Source organism: Ambystoma mexicanum, chromosome 4p, assembly GCF_040938575.1.
Source record: "Ambystoma mexicanum isolate Mex_15411 chromosome 4p, UKY_AmexF1_1, whole genome shotgun sequence".
Lineage (NCBI taxonomy): Eukaryota > Metazoa > Chordata > Amphibia > Caudata > Ambystomatidae > Ambystoma > Ambystoma mexicanum.
Window position 1 is genome coordinate 1,288,339,890 of NC_090927.1, and position 14,924 is coordinate 1,288,354,813.

General features: G+C 48.9%; 1 protein-coding gene across 1 annotated transcript in view; it reads left to right on the plus strand.

Moving 5' to 3' along the window:
• Window positions 1-14,924, plus strand: part of LYST (lysosomal trafficking regulator) — a 3,942,656-nt gene that overhangs the window by 1,161,535 nt on the left and 2,766,197 nt on the right. Inside the window, exon 17 of the mRNA XM_069606985.1 lies at window positions 7,774-8,019. Within this exon, the coding sequence (XP_069463086.1) occupies window positions 7,774-8,019 (246 nt within the window). The remainder of the gene's footprint in view (window positions 1-7,773; window positions 8,020-14,924) is intronic.

Below are 14,924 nucleotides of genomic sequence, written 5' to 3' on the forward strand. Positions count from 1 at the left end.
CAAAGGAAGTGTCCCCGCGTTCCACCAGTGGCCAGGCAAGAAAACCACGTCCCACAACTGCTTGTAGAGGTACGAGCAATGCTGAGAAACGGCGTGATAGAACTCGTCCTGAAGAGGCTCTGGGGCTCCGGAGTGTACTGGCGGTACTTCCTCGTCAGGCAAAAGACAGGTGGTTGGCGGCCCATCCTGGATCTCCGCCACCTCAACAAATACATCAGGTCCCAGAAGTTTCAGATGGTCACCCTCGAGCATGTGCTGGGACAACTGGAGGAAGGGGATTTCCTGTCGTCGCTGGACCTGGAGGATGCTTATTTTCACATCCCCATCCACAAGGGGCATGGAAAGTTTCTACAATGCGTGGTCCAGGGGCAAAACTATCAATTCATGGCCCTTCCCTTCGGTCTGAAGTCAGCGCCAAGAGTCTTCACCAAGTGCCTGGCGCCGGTGGTGGCGTGGCTATGCCTGCAGGGGGTCCACGTGTACCCCTACCTGGACGATTGGCTCATCCGAGGACTCGCCGTCGAGCACAACAAGGACTGTCCACCTGCTCACAGAACTGGGGTTCTCAATAAACTATGCGAAGTCCTGCTTGGTGCCATCGCAGGACGCTCGGTTTCTGGGTCCAGACTCAACAGTGTCGCGCCTGGCTTCGCCGTCGAAGGACAGGATAAAGGCCATCCTGGGCCAGGTACAATGGCTGTTGACCATGGAAGTTGCCAGGGTGAGGTCCAGCAAGTCCCTGCTCGGCATGATGTCGTCATGCATCTACCTCGTTCGGCTGTGCAGGCTCTGGATGCCGCCGCTGCAAGAGCTCCTCGACGCCTGTTGGATCCAGGTATCGGGAAGCTTTGTGGACAAGATCGCCCTCAACGAGACATTCTGCCGAGCGATTTGGTGGTGGGGCGTCTGCACGCATCTAACGGTGAGCATGGACTTCAGACCCCAGCGCATCAGGAGACTGTGATGATGGACGCCTCCCTGGAGGGATGGAGCGCGCACACTGGAAATCTCCACGCAAGAGGCCTTTGGCTCCCAGATGAGAAGTCGTTGCACATCAACGTCCTGGAGCTCCGGCCTGTTTTTTGGGCCCTCAAAACATTCCTTCGTCCCTCAAGGGCAAGGTGGTGCGGGACTTAAACGACAACACCACCATGATGTTCTACATTCGGAAGCAAGGGGGCACCAGATCCCTGGCTCTCTCCAAGGAAGCGCAGGATCTATGGCACTGGGCCATCACCCAGAGGATGTTCCTGGTGCCCTTTCATCCGGCAGGAGAGCAGAAAACTGTCGCTGACTCACTCAGCAGGGAGCTGCGCTCTTGCCACGAGCGGGAGCTTCGGCAGGATCAGGTGGACCTACTGTTTCAACGATGGGGCAATCCCCAGATCGATCTGTTTGCGACGGTGATGAACACCAAGTACCGGAGGTCCGCCAGCAGGTTTCCCCATCTGGGGAGCATGTGGGATGCATTCTCCTTCCCCTGGGACGGCCTGTTCCCCTATGTGTTTCCCCCGTTGCCGTTGCTTCTGCGACTCATCAGTCAACTCAGACGGTCCCGGTGCAGGATCGCACGGTGTGGCCGAGGCAGATATGGTACCCGGACCTTCTGGACATGTCTTCGTCACCTCCAGTCAAGCTTCCGGCGGACACAGATCTTCTCACCAGGGAAGGAGGAGAGATTCTACACCACAACCCAGGGTCGCTGAACTTGCAGGCCTGGCTCCTGCAGCGCTAGAGTTTAGTGGATACGATCTTCCGGCGGACTGCAAGGAGGTGCTTGCCAAGGCCAGGGCTTCGTCAATACTGAAATGCTACGGCCATAAGTGGAAGAGGTTCGCAGGTGCTGCCCTATTTGCTGTCGCTGGCCAAGGCAGGGTTGGCCCATGCTTCCATCAAGGTTCATCTGGTGGCTATTTCCCACTACACCAGAACACCGGGGCGGTTGTCGTTGGGGTCACACCACCTGGTTAAGGAATTCATTAAAGGACTTTTCCGTTCGTTCCCACCAGTGAAGGCTCCGATCCCGACGTGGGAGTTCAATATGGTGCTGACTAGGCTCATGGGTCCCCCGTTCGGGCCAATGCATTCGGCGCCGCTGAAGTTTGTATCGTGGAAGACAGCATTTCTTGTGGCCATCACCTCCGCGCGACGAGCGGAAGAGATTCAGGCCCTCTCTTGTCAACCACCCTACTTGACATTCCACGAGACGAGGGTGTGCTACGGACGCACCCCTACTTCATGCCCAAGGTGCTGTCGGACTTCCATCTCAACAAGCCCTTGGTGTTACCTGTTTTCTTCCCGTCGCCGGCTGAGAGGACTTTGCACTCGCTGGATATGGCTACAGCGCTGAAGTTCTACGTGGACCGCACTAAGAGTTTTCGGAAGACGTCACAACTGTTTGTGAACTTTGGCTCTGTAAACCAAGGGAAGACCCTCACCAAGGCGTCCATTTCCAGGTGGTTCTCCGGCTGCATCACCCATTGTCACCGGTTGGCAAACCAACCGTTGCCTGGCCGTCCGAGAGCCCATTCTACCAGCGCAATCGCTGCAACTAAGGCGTTCCTGTCTGGTGTGCCCCTAATGGACATCTGCAGGGCGGCTATGTGGAGGTCGACACACACCTTTACGAAATTCTACTGCGTCGACCAGTATTCCAGGGAGGAGTCCAGAGTCGACCAAGAAGTGCTGCGCAACCCGTTGGCTTGAAGGTGAGCCTGGTGAGGAGGTAAGAGTTGCTTAATGTTGAGATGCTTAATGTTGAGCCTTGCCACCTCCCGTGGTTGTGCATGTGTGTACTGCTGTGTATTCTTTATTCATGAGCATGTGAATCCATGCCAGACCTCATGCTGGAGAAGGAACAAGCTACTTAACTGTAACTGTTGTTCGCCAGCATGGTTCTGGCATGGATTCATATGCGAACCCTTCCGCCTACCCCTCTGCGGCTCTTCTCTTGGTCCTACTGTCACTTTATATGCTACCAAATCTGAAGATGGCTGCCAGAGGAGGGGCTTAAGTAGAGGGTAGTCATTGGCTGGGGGCAGTATGATCCAGAGACCTGTGGTTGGTTGTTAGGAGAAAGACAGTGCATAAGTGAAACTGAAACTGATTTTTTTCTTTACTGAGGATTCCCAGCCTGACGACGGGGAATATTTGAATATTCATGAGCATGTGAATCCATGCAAGACCCATGCTGGAGAACAGTTACAGGTAAGTAACTGGTTCCTTATCCACTAACTTTTGATTTTGAAAAGTAATTTTAAAATATATTTACAGTGTTACACGAATTGCCTTTTTAAAGAATGCTTATTTAAAAACTGATGTTAATTCAATAAATAATTATTTATAACTGAAAACTTGAGTGTAAGTGTTACTTGGCTACTTGTATTTACAGATTTCATTTGTACAGCTGTACAGCTCACATTTACCCCTCTTGAGATAGGCCTGGCTGCTCAGTCACACTACCGACTTGTGTAGTACAGACCTATACCAAAAGGTGGTATACCGAATACCAAGCAGATAAGTGTTGTGTAGTCTGACACAGTGTGACTGCATCAATTCTTGCCTAACACCCTCCTCATATGCCATTCCCCTGTATCTGTACTCTAATGCAATTGTTTCGGCTTATAGGTGTCACAAGCAACAACAAATAGCCCAAACTAACCAAAACTAAGGATGAATGAAAGTCCAAAGTGAAGCCCTTTTAATCGGAACCCTATCCAACTAACTGGCCCCGTCACTTTAGAAAATAGCTATCAGAGAAAAGGGGGCGGTTTCGTACACTAGCATCAACAAGGCTTCTGTATGGCCCAGTTTACACTTAACTTGTTCTCTATATTTAAATGTCCTTTTTAAAGCAGGATATTCTCTCCACCCTTGATGCTAGGTTATGAATTTTAGCCAGTCATTAACAAAAACTGTTCCTTCGAGCAAACAATCCCATTCCTAGAGGGTTGCAGAAAAAAAAAAACGATTGGGGAATCCCAGAGCTTTGAAGGAGGAAAACAAAGTCCCACTATCTTCAGACTGTTTGCTTTCTTATACACACAGGAATTTCTCTGTGGCTTTCTCAGCCATACAAAAGTCATACAAAAGTCTTTATATCCCTTTTCTTCCCCCTTTCTAGGGTATTTATTTGTTCGAACAGGGTTCACAGGGTCCCCTACCTAGATAGCGTCCCAGCCGCTGATCACTGTTGATACTTCTCTCCATCTGCCTTTCGTAGTTTTATTTTTGACTCCAGTGTTTCTCAGGCTCCTGAAATCTTGATATCTTTTCCATTTATATTTCTCTCAATCCCCATTTCATAGGTTTTTCAGCCCTTGGGTTTCTTAGGCTCCCGTAACTGTTGGGGGAGTTTTCCTAAAGTTCCACTAGAAGGTAAGACTTTAGCAAGCTATCCCAGTGGTTTGTAGATCCCCAACTCTTAGTATCAGTCTGCACTACTCACAGACCTTTGTAGAGTGGCAGAGCAGTCAAGCTTATCTTAAGAGGAAGATGTGAGCTGTAGGGTAAGTACACTGAACCCAGCTAGAAATGCACTTCAAAGTAACACTTGCGCTTACATGTATATTAAAATATAGATATTATATGTGAACAAGAGTCACTTTTAAATACATAGCACGATACCAGCTCACATAGGTATAATTTCCAATACTTTCAAATGGTCACTTCTTAGTTGGTAGTTGCTGAACGCATACAATTGTTACAGGAGTTTGACAGTACTATCGGTAATAACACGCACCCAAAAAGTAATACAGTAATTGAATTTAGTCAGCATACACATATAAAATAATGATTTTTGGGAAGGAAAATAGTTGATTAGTGGTATCCTAGCAGAGCTTCAGGTTCTAAAGGCAGTTTCCCTGCACAGCAAGTCTTTTAAAGTACAAAACTCAACCCTAGCTAAAAGGCAGTTCAGAGAGACTTAGTCCTGAAAGGCAGCAGAAGTCAAAGGTTACTGTGGATACTTTCTAGTGTCTAGGAAAGAAGATACAAGAAGACTTAGCCAGCGTTCGAGACCTTGAGAAAGGACTCACTAAAGGGAAACCTTTTTCCACCAATACCTTAGGTTTGTGCTGGATGCTCCGCAATGTTGCAGCTCTGTACCTGACTTCTGGATTCCATTGTCTGATGACAAAAGGCAGGACAATGGACAGGATTTCTTGGCAGCAGTCTCAAGGGAGGACCTCTGGTACGACTTTCATCAACTTCTGTGGTCACTGTGGTTTGGCACCTTCTCTGCAGCACCAACAAAGTATGCGATTTGCATTGTCAATCTTCTTCACTTCCTGCTGTCCCACACTCTGATAAGGCGGTCTCGGTGAGTTGGATTGGGTCTCTGAAGTGTCCTTGAGGGCTCAGCAAAGACTTGGACGGATTCAGCCTTTCCATGACATTGCACTCGAAATGGGCAGAACGTCTCCTGGTATTGGGGTTTTCCGCAATTCCGGAAAATCTCAGGACCTTGGGAGATGGCTCAAATCAGAGTTCGTCTTGGGACTGATTGGTCACACCAGTCAAAGGGAAGGAATTGTACTCTTCAGAGTTTTGTTGCACAGAAAATGGGTTCAGGACAGCAGTGGTAGCATCACAGTGTTGCAAAGGGTCTACAGGCATCTCTGGTCATCTTCTTCTCTGATTACTTCAGCATCCAGTGGTCAAACTGCTTTTCACGGTACAACGTCCTTTCGTTAGAAAAAAGTTTCGATGGTTTTTTTTTTTTTTTTAAATCACTGTAAAACATCCCGTGCTGCAATGACATGGAACCCTTTTCACTCCAGGACCCTCACCTTTTATACAGTTCCAGCACACACGCCTCTCCAATCTCTCAGCAATTTAGTGAAAGGGGCGTTTGGCTGTCCAACCAGGACAGCCAGACCCCCAGTGGGAGCTGGTTCTATTCCGGCACTCTGGCAGACAAAAGACAGGCCAGGGTGGAAAACACCTCCCCCACTTACAGCCTGCCAACCACTCTGGAGACTAGGTGGTGACACCCAAGGGTTCCCGCCAAAGGCAAACACACACACACAGGCCTCCCCCTTCCAGAATGGTAGAAGGAGGACTAACAAAGAACAACCACGCTAGTAATGGCGACAAAAAAGGGGAGGCCCCAAGTTGGTACTCTGGTGCCTCTATTATGCACTACCAAGGCTATGGACATAGTCTGCGGTAGAAAAATCACCAATAGTTGGTAGAACACATCCGCTGCCACCAGCCATAACTAGGAGATTGTCTATATGAGTAAAAAGCCACAGGAGCAGAGTGAAGGGGGATACTAGGTATCCCTTTGGCACTCCACATAAGGGTGGGTGTGTCAATCTCTCTGACTATAACGTTTTAGGAGAGATACTTAGTATCTCTCTATCCTTAAGGACTGTAGTTACTCTAGGATAAAGAGCAGAATCTCAAAGGAGGACTCTAAGGATCCCCAGAAACACTGGCCATAAGGAGCTGTCAGCTGCAATAGTAAAATACAGATGCCTTTAATAGTTATGGAGGAATATGGAATCCATAGGGTTAGGAACAATACATAGAATAGACTTCCAAAAGACTAAGCCCATAAGAATTAATGAGTGGAAAAAGGCTCCATTTAATGAGGATTTCAGAAAAAGGTCCAGAAGTCCAACAAAAAGTGGTGGGGGTCTCACTAGGAGAGGAGATGAAGCATAAACGTGATCTCCCTGCCAGTAACCTGGATAGGTTTTCCAATTGTTATTTACAGTGCTTCTATTTCTCTGTCCCCCTTTCATAAGATTTTTCTACTCTTAGGTTTCTCAGCCACCTTGATGGGCTTTCCAATCAGTATTTACAATGTTTGTACCTTTTAGCATATGTTTTTCCTCGGGTTTGTCAGGCTACTGAAACCTTGTCTACATTTGCCGTCGCTACACGTCTCTGCAACCACGGTCCGACATGTACTGAGCTTGGGGTCCGAGCTCCCTCATATGGTCCGGTCTCGGTGTCTGTTGCCGCCCTTACTGAATCACTGCAGCTCCTTCATGGTCGGGCCACCAGACAGAGCTGACATCTCACAGTTTCCACTCCTGTTCCGACCTGGACTTCTCGGTTGGATGGAACGCCAACCTGCAGATGTTTGGTTATCGTCGTCTTCCTTCTGGTTGCTTCCACTGGCTCCGCCAGTCCAGGACACCAATACTGTGCAGGCTTGTCTCTGTGTACTAGTTTGCTTGCCTCCGTAGGAGTTCCCCCTTCTGCTTTACAGTCCATCCTCTTCTTATAAATGTCACTGGGATAGCTGAAACCGTGTCCCTCTTCGTTGACCAGGGGATTCAGGCTGTGTTCAACACTGCCGGCAGCCAACAGAGGTAAGAAACCATTCTTGTTAAATCCAGTTGCTGTGGAAGATATAGGTACACAAGGTGACATGGACTGGGCGTTCATTCTGGAATGGAGTCCTTGTCCCCAAGAGGGTAGTCACTCCCAATGAAGTCCCACTTGCTCAAACACCTAGAGAGTGTCTTGCATAGTGGGCTCCCCTTCCTAACCTCGAATGGTGTGGCTATCCCCCCCGCCTCTCCCGGGGGAGAAGGGACGCATTGTCCAGATTCATTACACTATCATGAAAGTAAGGTCAGGTTGTCATTTACTTGTGTTCCGTGGTAAGTGTATTGTATGATTGCTCTGGCATTACGGATGTGACTTAATTGATACAGATTAAGATGTCTACGACTAGGATCTATAGTTGTATTGATTGTTTTTCTTTTTAAGTATGTGTTTTTTAACATTGTTATTGATGTTATTTTTTCATTTTAGGAAAAGCTTGCTGTTGTTTACACTCCATGCTATCCTGCTCAATACACCATATACGAGCCTATTGTTAGGCTCAAAGGACAAGTGAAAACCGTGCCTTCTCAAAGGCCTTTCAGCTCGAGAGAGGCACTAAGCAATTTACCGGACTTTCAAAACCTGAAGAATCTCCAGACTGTTCAACATGAACATCTGCAAAGTGTTGTGCATGAAATAGGAGGAATTGCTGCATTTGTATTTCTCTTTGCTCGGGTAAGATCATACTGTGTTACTGTAAAACACACAGCTGAACCCACAGCTGCCCCTTAAAATCTACCAGGAATCTATTGGCTGAAATGCTACCGATTTGTTTCCCTTTTATGCATTCTATCATATGCTGGGAGGGGGGGTGTGGGGGGGGGTGTGTGTGTGTGTGTGTGTGTGTGTGTACACACAGGAGCCCCTTGGAGATAATTGTGATGAATTCAATGGAGTCGTCATGGATTCCCCGGCAGTGACCTCCCATGTGGCCACGAGACAGCAGCTGTTACATGACACTTGTTAGGGATATATCTCAGAAATGTGCTAATTCCCTCCACCTTAGAGACCCCCAGCAACTTTTCTGGATTTTGAGGACTTGATTTTTTTTTTTTACTTGGAGAGAGTGAGACCCTTTTTCCCACTCATGTATTTTAATGTCATTTTGAACTCTGGGTTTCTTTTGGTTGTGGAGTCTGACAAACTCATAGGCATCATATTTTTACATTGTGTCACACAGCACCTTCAGTGCAGTGACACAGGGAAGTCTTTCAGATTTCCCAAAGGTTGAAATACCTTCTCTTGGATAAACTACTGTTTCCAAGAGCAGTAAAGTGAAATTGACTTTACTTACATTTGTAACTTTCTAGACCCAGGACACACTATTTTACAATAGGATGCTGGAGGGGTTACCTAGTATCCCCTTTGTTTAGCTTCTCCTGTAACATTTTTATGTTACCCTTTTCTCACTGAATGGCTGGTGGCAGTGGTTTCATTTTAACTACCGTGGTGTGCATTTACCGCGGGCTGCATTCGCAGCTCCAGTAAAGCACCAAGGATGCCATTTTGTCGAAATGGCTTCAGTCTTTTTTTGCCATTTCTTTGTGGAAAGGTCCTTCCTGAGATTTATTCTGTGCGCCAAACCAGGTCTGGTCCCATTGTTCACTTGGCCTTTGGCGTATTTCTCGAGTGAAGCCCGCCTCTGGCTCCAGGGTGTGAAGTAAGGGAGGTGCCCGAAACTCCCTGTGCTTGGTCTCCTAGGGGACCCAAATGCACTCTAGTGATTGGCCAGCAAGGACAGCCACCCTGCTGGGTGACTGACAGCTAGGCTGGAATGAATGGGAGAGAACTGAATAAAAGTCAAGGCTTTCGGCTTAGAAGGCAGAGTCGACCACTGGACCAAGGAACCGAAGAAGAACTTGAAGAGGAGGCCTGCTGCAACTCCTGGACCGTTGTTTTGCCTGGTGAAGCCCTGCTGCTGTGCTGAAACTCCAAATTCGTATCGGCAGAGAATCCTCTGCAAGGACAACTTCTCCCCTTGAGTTGGTGGGACCAGTCAACACCAAAGTAAGCCAAATGAGCATTCCCTCTGAGCTTGTTGCATTTCCACAGAGTTGCTGCTGGAAACAAAATGCCAGGGAGAGGAACACCAGATTGTGTGTGTTGCTTTCAAGTTGGCCAAGAGCTCCAGGAAGATCTTCGGGACTTCCAGAAGCAAGGTAAATCCCTCTCGACAGCCAGCAACTGCAGTGTTGCTATTTGCGGTAGTCCCGAGGAGCTGAAACACCAAAGTGCCACTTGTTTGAAAGATTGCCGGTTGCGAGCAGTGACCGTCCCATTGCAGTTCAGGAGTCCCCAGAAGTTCTTTCTCTTGTCCCACGACTGAGGCTTAGGAACAGTGAGATCTGCAGAGCTGCACAGGAACAGAAGTCATCTGCTGCACTTTTTCTTCAATACAAAGGTACTGTAAAGTCTGAGAGAACTTACCTCTCATTGTAGAGTTGCTTGCATCTTCTACTACCCACAAGTCTAATCAGCTTGTGGCCCTACATTTGATTCTTCTTTTCTTCAAAGACTTCTAAAACATTGTGCAAAGACTTTTCTACTTACATACCAGAAGTGCTCCATCCTATATAAGACTTTTTGCCCATTGACTTTGGCTTAGCCTGTTATACTGAGTGACTGTGTTAGGCAGAAACCTGTGCAGTTCCCTTAGGGATCACTGCAAAAGGCTTAAGAGTACAGGTGTTGGCAGTAAAGCCAATTGGTAGCAATCTGTACCACCCTGATTTACCTAGTAGCTGTGGCTGAGCAGTTAGACTTCTCTCAAGAAGAGTTAGACAGTATATAGAGTATACAAGATAGGTACCAAAATACAGTAGCACAAGCAAACACTGACCAGAGCTTTGGTAACAAAGTATATAATTATTTATTTAAAGACACACTTAGAAACACTCCAGCACTATTATTGTAAGCAAGTTCAAAAACAGTCACTATTAATATATATACATCCCTTATTCCTTATTAGACAAGTCTTAGTTAACACCACTTATTTCCAGACAGAGGTGAGCGCTTAACTAAAGATGGCACTCCAATAAGTTAAGAAAAAGGGAGGGAAAAGGCAGAAATTAGGAAAAACACACAATCCAATACTTTAGAAGCACTCAGCAAGGCAGGAAAGTCAAAGTCTACTTGTGAGCAAAATGTTCAGAGGCCAGGCTCCCTCTTAGAGAGAACAGAGCACCAATGCGCCCAAGATCACACAGTTTAAGAGGCTTGAAAAGTCTTGCAGGGAGTTCAGAGAAGAATTAGTTCAGCTCAGAAAAGTTAAGTTAGCCAGCCTCGGGCCAACCCAAGTGGTAAGTTGAGGATTTAAGAGACCCCCCACACAGACCGTTGCGAGGGAGGCCAGGAGGACACAGTACCTTGAAAGTGGAGAGAATCCTCCAGCGGGGGTCAGTTCCTGGCAGCGGGTGCAAGTCGCGCGTAGTCCAGGGGAAGAGATGGTCTCGACGTGGAGGAAAGCTGAAGGTCGTTGCACTGCCAGGGAAGAAACCAGCGGCGGAGTTCTCCGGTTAAAAGGTACTACCCTTTTATTCGCGGTAGTGGTGAAACGTGGTATCCCGGTTGCAGGGGTGCTTGGCACACAGGCAAGGCGGCCACGAGATGATCTGGGAAGGCAAAAAGGCGGGTAAACTGGTTATCCCCACTAGTCAAAGGAAAAAGATCTCCTCTGTCGTTGGAAGAAGTGATGAGACGGTTCAGCAGGGCTCCACCGGTGGTGTCGTCGTTGCAGGTCGGCTCAGCTTCTCCCTCTTCGGATTCTTTGGTCCTGTGGCGACTTCTGAAGTTCCAGTCCCCAAAGCCCTGCTTTTATGCAGAAAAACCCCATTCATTAGTCCTAGCTGTCACTCAAACATGGCGGCTCACCACTGGGCCAATCACACAAGAGTGCGACTTGAGTTGCCAAGGCAACTCAGTCCAGGGTGCCTAAACCCCCCTCCCACACATCCTGTAGACCCAGACAGAGTGGCACCACTTTTGGAGGCTTCTGTGGAGAAGCCTGCCGAAAAAGTGGAACAAAGGGCTCGACTTGGGTTGGAGTTACAGAGGCGAACACAAACGCCATTTTAAAACCGAGTCCTTGCGAAAAGACCCAACCGGGGAATAAATATTAAATAAATAACCTGGCGGTATCTTTAACATTGCACCAAAAAGTGGTGCGTTTAAAATGAATGGGAAAATCCCATTGTAAATATTCTTAAGGAATAATTTGCGCAGTAACCACCGCCACCAGCTAGAAACTCGACGAGGGGGGACTGCACAGTGCCCCCTCAAAAAACAGACCCAGGGGCAATCTAATTACCCCTACCAGTACTTCCACAATATGATGGTTTGTACTGGTTCTGTTCCCAATTTAAGACTAGTAAAGTCAATGGTGACTTTACATGCCCTGGGAGACAGTAGTCAGTCCCAGGGTATGGAGTCTATGTTTGGGGGTCACTATGACACCCCTGTGTTACTGCACTGAGGGTGCTGTGTAACACACTTACCAAAAACCACATGGAGTAAAAGACCCCATAGCCCATTAAAAACATTGCAAAGTCAAAGGATATCTCAAATCATGTCTAAGAGTGGGAGAACAAGAGTCTCACTCTTAGCAGGAGAAAAAAATAAACCCCTAAAATCCAGCAAAGCTGCTGGGGCACTCACTAGGTTTGGGAAATGAGCCTTAACAGAACATTCTCCCTAACACTCTGCTTAGGGGATCCAACAGTATTTGCCTGCTTAAGAATATTTGTGGTCTCTTGTTCTAATAACCTTTTCCTTTGACCAACTTATAATAATAATAATTTAGCATTTATATAGCGCTACAATACCTCAGTTATCTTGAGCGCTGCTTATTATTACCCACGGTGTGTGGTGCTCATTTATCGACCTCGGAAGGATGAAAGGCTGTGTTCCCTATAGTGACGTGTAGTGTACCCAAAATCCCTCACGCGCCGAGGTCCTTCAGATAGTTTCTTTCCACCCAGAATACTGGTCGCCTTAAGCGGTGCTCGTGAAGAGACATTGCCATTGTCCCCTCTACCCTTGGTCGATTTGTTTAATTGTTGTTAATTAAAATTACCTACCGGCCCTCTTTCGACGGCCGTTCCACATAGCCGCCGAGACCAGACCTTCGACGGACGGTGATCCCATCGGTGCTGCCGACGACGTGGCCCGCCTTCGCCTACAGTAGGGAGAGCGGGGTCAGGGTGGACATTTCTGTCTCATACTGAGAATGCCTTTCTTCCCCCTTTCCTTTCTGGTCGTTATTACTTGTTAAGTCCTCAGCTATGGAGAGGACTCCATTTAGATTTTTCCCCATGTGTAAAGGCAAATTCCCGTGGAAGGGCAAGCACAGGCAGTGTAACCACTGCTTGCCCCTTGAGCACGACGAAGTTGGTTGCAGGGCCTGCAAGCTCCTCCGTCCTAAAACTCTGAAGGAGCGCAGGGTCAAAAGGTGGGCAGCCTACGGGATGTCAAAGGCTGATTCCTCTCCTGCCGCGGCGGCCGCTGAATGTGACCAGAGTGATAGTGATTACCCAAACTCCATACTGGAGGTCTTTGATCTCTCGACGGAGCGCTCTCGCTCCGTGACATCTGTCCCCGGCCCCGACAGGCACCGCTTTGGCCCTGCTTTGGGGGATGTACACCCTGGTGACACTGACAGACAATTGCACGGCACAAAACACACAACCCCCGGCCATTCCTTGGCTAAGTCGAAGAAAGCCTCTGCGCCAGCGGGTACACCGGATCAGCCGGCGGTTCCCGCCGATCGTAAGGCTCGGGAGCCCTCCCTGCAGCTGCATCAGCACCTAGCGACCGGGCTGTTGAACACAAAGGGCACTACCCCTAAAGTATCAGGCTCCGTTGAGGCGCTTCGCAAGAAGGCGTCCGTCGATGACAGGGTTCCGGCCCAGCCAAAAAACAACTCTGCACGATCAGCTCCCGTCTGGGAAGATGGTCGCCAAGAGCATCGCGAGGATCGTCTCCAACGACGCTCAGAAACGGCTGGCAAAGGATTCGCCAAGACCTGTGGAAAGAGTCAAGGAGACGCCGAGACCTAGCAAAGGTGCAACAGGAGCTCCAGAACTCTACCCTAGGTCGAAGCAGAGACTCCACCGTCTGGCCCACGGGACAGATTCTCAGGGGGCAACGGGGGGATTTCCTCCACTTTGTGGGAGAAATCTTGACGTCTGGAGGCGGAGTAACAAGCCTTTCTGCCCCTAGACCGTTCTGGGTCTTACCATTGGACCAGGGAGAGATTTGAGACCTGTATGGACAGGATGGATAGGTTTGTTTCCCTTTCTGAGCAGACTACACCTAAAAGGCCAAGGGATGAAAGCCCTTGGGACCCTCAAGCCAAGGTCCCAAGACTTTTTGACCCCCAGAAAGAGGAACTGTACACATATGACCTCACTGAAGATGACCTTCTTGTTGACACTCAGGACGATGATCAATTCATGGATCCTGAGGACCTGCAAGATCCTGTAGAGGGCTTTGGGGGTAGACCCTGATGTGTGACCCACAGCCATGGCAGTCCCCTGGGGTGTCACCTGACCCTGATGCTTTGGATTTGGCCTCTCCACAGGCTACTCCTTTTAGGAAGCCTTCGTCTGTGGATGATCAGCCCACGTTTAATGCCCTGCTACGCAAAGCGGAAGCACGCTTTCAGATCGATATGGGGGAGACTATCCCCGAGGTTGATTTTGTGAAGAAAATCATCAAGGAGAAGCCACCAGCTAGCCAGGCGATTCCTCTCCTCTCCTCTCCTCTCCTCGCCTCTATCAAAAGCCTCCTCGCTCCCTCTTTGACTACACCAGCCTTAGTCAGGGGTGTTAACCCACGGATTGAGAAGCTCTTTAGCCCTTCCCTCTCTGATCCTCTATATATTAGAGGTCACTCCATCCCAGACTCTCTGGTGGTGACCACCACGAGGAAGAGGGTGGGGGGTTCCTCTGTCCACAGGCGAAGCACCCCCGGATAAGGAGGGGAGGAAGCTCTATGCACTCGGGAAGAGGGTTACAGCCTCGGCGGCTTTTGCTATGCGTATTGCCAACAATACCACCCTGTGTTACGCTGATGCTCAGTGGGCCTTGTTGCGCGAAGGCCTACAGGAGGTTCCTGAGCCTCTTCGCACCCGTCTCTTGGCCACGGTTACCGAGGGTAACCAAGTGAACCAGAGCATCATTAAAAAATACTTTGGATGCTGCAGAAACGGCTGGGCATTCCTTGGTCCAGGGCGTACTCCTTAAAAGGCATCCATGGCTTAGGAACTTGGGGTTCAAGCTAGAGACTCAGGCGTCCCTCATTAACAAGCCCCTGGAGGATTCCAACTTGTTTGGAAAGGCGGTTGATGACGCCCTGGAAACAGCGAAAAAGGAGCACGACACCCTGAAGACCCTTGACCAAATCACGAAACCCCCCCAACAGGAGCCGATCTGGCAATAGGCGCCTTTTTCGTGGACAACGCTTACCTCAGCAGCCGTATGCCTCTGCAGCAACTGGTCCTCCCCTCAAGGAACCAGTGGTTACAACACACCGTATCCCCCGAGAGGCCAGCGTCGTGGCAAAGGAAGGGGTTGGGGCCCTAC